The following is a 4,047-nucleotide window of genomic DNA, read 5'->3' as shown; positions in this document are numbered from 1 at the left end:
GGTAACACACGCACACACCCACGGAAACGCAGAGAGAGAGAGGGAAAACGGAGAAGGGAAGAGAGGGAGGAGGAAGGAGACGGCGCCGACGGAGCTGGCAGCCGCCGGCGCAGTCGATGCTTGCAAGGAAGAGAGGGAGAGTGAGGGCGATCGAGCTGAGAAGAAGCAGGGAATCGGTTGCAACTAACCCTGCAGTTGTGTCATGAACTGCTTCTCCAACCTCTCATCCTACACTGCCGCCATCCTCGCTCGCTTCCTATCCATCCGTCGTTCCCTCTGCAACTTCCCCATTAAGCTAACTCTTCCTCCTACTCTCTCTCCCCGCTCTCAATTCGTGCTCGCTAGGTTTCCCTCTGGCTGCTGCTGCTACTCCTCCTCCTCTGCCAAGAAAGGCCGCAAGAAGAAGGTGGTGGAGCCTGAACCTGTGGCGTCTGTTATGGAGCACGAGGAGAAGGTCACCTTCTTTGTGGTCCGAAAAGGGGACATCGTTGGAGTATATGATACACTCGTTGATTGCCAGTCTCAAGTTGGATCCTCTGTAATTATTCTCTTTTGGAACCCTATATTATCTATAATGCTCTCTTATTCATGTTTCTAACAACTAGTTTCTCTATAATGCTCTCTTATTCATGTTTCTAACAATTAGTTTCTATTGTTGCTGCTATTCGAATTACTTTTTGTTGTTTCCCCTTTTTAGATAATTATTCTCTTCTCTGCATGATTACAATGGGTGGTGTGGTTACTTTATCTGTTTTATTGGACAGGACACTAGTGGCTATTTATGTGGTTGTTTTGTTTGTGGTTCTTGTCTCCCATGACAATAGTGAAATGTAGAAGGAATATTCAAAGGCTATTGAGAATGAGGTATTGACTTTTCCCATTGTGTTATTGTCTTGCCTTTCAGGTATGTGATCCTCCTGTTAGTGTGTACAAGGGATATTCTTTATCGAAGGACACTCAGAATTATCTTGTTTCACGTGGACTCAAGAATGCCTTGTACACAATTAGAGCTGCTGATTTGACAGAGGATTTATTGGCATGCTTGTTCCTTGCCCTTTCAAAGAATTTGCTCCAAGGTTGTGTAAAATATCTATTACATTCATATTAGAAGGGTATAGATGACTCTTGTGGGACATGGGAGTATTTCCTGTATGGCCTGTATGCTTCTATACTCTTGCAAGATAATATTTTCCTGTATGGCTTAAAATTCTTTCTTTTTCATTGATAGGCTCTGTTACTTTTTGATGAGATTAGAAATCCCCATTTTATCATGTATTCTTATATACTCATAGAAGGATTAGGTAGTGGGAAGTTGTATGTTGTGTTAACTTTTTCCTTCTGTAATATATCATCAAGATTTATGGCTGACACTTTTAAATAAGTATGAGGTTTATTCATTAAGCTAATCATGGATTATATGTCTCAGGATCCTGCTTCTATTGAAAGGGCCACTTCAAGTAACGATGTATCGAAAAAGAGATATGTAGAGATGCTTGAACTAGATAATGTGGTAAGTTTCCTACAATTTGGAAGTACATGGTTATTAAGAAGCCAAATATAATAGCTACATGCCTAAAAATGTTATTTATGTCAAATATGTTGTAAATTTAAATTTGTATTAAAATTATCAATTCTTGAGCAACTTTCATATTGAGAAAAGTTTGGATATCATTGTTATTATAGATATCTGAATTATGTTATCTTTATAATACCCATTACATGTCTTGATATTATGTTATTATAGATATACTGATGCGCATGAATCCTTTTTTTTCTTTTTGGTTGCTTGGTGCTACTGTTATTTCAACAATAACTACCATGCTTAAACCATGAGGGATTATAATAATTAAACTATTGAGTGACAGTCTACCAAAGTTACATCCACATGACATGTCACTTTTCTTTTATTTGGAAAAAAGAGGTATTTAAGGGAATGATTGAATGGTGATGCTCTTAGGGTTTTTAGTAAGATATTGACTAAAATGCACATGAAACCATGTTAGTTCAGTTGGCTTATAAATAGTTGAAAGTAGTTGCATTTTATATATAAAATATCAAGTGACACACAAGTTACACTATTTCCTTGCAGCTTGAACAAAACATGCTTTAATAATTTCTTTGCAGCTTGAACAAAGTAAATTTGTAAATTTGAGGAGAAGAAGAAACTTGAAAATTAGGGTTTATACAACTATCTCTTCAAGTACTTTATATTGTTTTATGATGTGTCATATACTATGATGTGGATGTGTGCTGTATAGTGTGTACTAGCTATTATATGTGTGATGTATATATGTTTTAATGATATGTTTTTTTTTCCTAAGTTGAAGAAGAATAAATGTAGGTGTTTATGTCTAATGTGACTTTACTTTGCATGTTAATGAAGCAGGTGTTGAGCTTTCAAATGTTTAAGTGACTGAAATAAAAGTTCTTGAGCGTTGAGAAGAAAGAATAGCAATACCAGAAACAATCTATCCTGGCAGAGTCTAAATTGTATTGCTTTTACGCCTGTGGAACAATTTTGTTAATAGTGTCTACTTAGTGTTAGTGTATATATCACTGTATGAAACTAAGATTGAGACAAGTGTATTCATTCAACTATATTGATATGTTAGCTGGTTACTTTAATCATAACTTATCTTAATTTTTGATTATCATTTTTTATTTTTAGATTTATTTTGTGATCATCATCATTTTGGGATGTCATTATGCTTTAAAAAAAATCTCATAAAAAAAAATAGGCTTTGGTCACGGTAAAAACCGTGACCATAGATAAGGCTATGGTCACGGTTTTGTGGGGTGACCATAGATAAGCTATGGTCACAGTGAAAAACCGTGACCATAGATAAGGCTATAGTCACTGTTTTAAGATGGGGGTGACCATAGAGGCTATGGTCACGGCAAAAAACCGTGACCATAGATAGGGCTATGGTCACGGTTTTAAGGAAGGGTGACCATAGAGGCTATGGTCACAGTGAAAACCGTGACCATAGATAGGGCTATGGTCACGGTTTTGAGGTGGGGTGACCATAGAGCTATGGTCACGGAAAAAACCGTGACCATAGATAAGGCTATGGTCACGGTTTTGAGGAAGGGTGACCATAGAGTCTATGGTCACGGCAAAAACCGTGACCATAGATAAGGCTATGGTCACGGTTTTAAGGTGGGGTGACCATAGAGTCTATGGTCACGGCAAAAACCGTGACCATAAATAAGGCTATGGTCACGGTTTTTACGCGTGACCATAGATTAACCTATGGTCACGGTGAAAAAACGTGGCCTAAAGTGTCAGAATTTGAAAATTGAAACCGTGACCATAGAAACCGTGACCATAGATAAAAAAACCGTGACCATAGACCTATGGCCACGAGAGAATAGACCACGGTAAAAAACCGTGACCATAGGTCCAAAACCGTGACCATAGATCTATGGTCACCCTTTTTACTAGCTATGGTCACGGTTTTTTGCCGTGACCATAGACCTTTTTTTTTGTAGTGGTAGGGTAGGTTAGGGTTTGGATCCAACCCTAACTCTACCCGCAGGTTGAGATTTTTATATAAACTCAACCCTACACTATTCGCGGGTTGAGAATATCCCAATCCTAACCCTATCCACTCTTAACCTGCGGGTACCCGACCCTGCTCGCGAGTTACAAAAAATATACAACATTATTATATAACTTGATGATAATTTAAAATAGAACTGATTTTTTATTTTTATGTAAAAAAAATATTAAATTATCAATTAATAATTTTCTTTTAGTGGTTAAGGATTTTTTGCATTTAGTGAGAGGTATTTGATTCAACATTTACTTAAAACACATTTTTATATCAGTATATAACATAAATATATATAGAGTACGGGTTGGTCGGATAGGGTTGAGACTCAATCCGCACTCAACCCGACCCGCACAAGAACCATACCTATACCCTGTCCTACCTACTGCGGATCGGGTTGGCAACCCTACCCGATCGGATGGGATCGAGTTAGATGGATACCTGCGGGTAGGATACATATTGCCATCCCTACTTAAATCGATACAAAAAAAAC

At 37.8% G+C, this 4,047-nt stretch overlaps 1 protein-coding gene across 1 annotated transcript; it reads left to right on the top strand.

Moving 5' to 3' along the window:
• The first annotated feature begins 202 nt into the window (after positions 1 to 202).
• LOC130949138 (uncharacterized) lies at positions 203 to 1,753 on the top strand. The gene is made up of 4 exons (XM_057877947.1): positions 203 to 538; positions 905 to 1,081; positions 1,427 to 1,510; positions 1,745 to 1,753. Exons 1-4 carry the CDS (start codon positions 203 to 205, stop codon positions 1,751 to 1,753), a joined length of 606 nt encoding a protein of 201 aa, XP_057733930.1.
• Positions 1,754 to 4,047: the final 2,294 nt, after the last annotated feature.

This window comes from Arachis stenosperma, chromosome 9, assembly GCF_014773155.1.
Source record: "Arachis stenosperma cultivar V10309 chromosome 9, arast.V10309.gnm1.PFL2, whole genome shotgun sequence".
Taxonomy (NCBI): domain Eukaryota; kingdom Viridiplantae; phylum Streptophyta; class Magnoliopsida; order Fabales; family Fabaceae; genus Arachis; species Arachis stenosperma.
The sequence above is the reverse complement of the archived record's forward strand: the minus strand, read 5'-3'. Positions and strand labels throughout refer to the sequence as shown.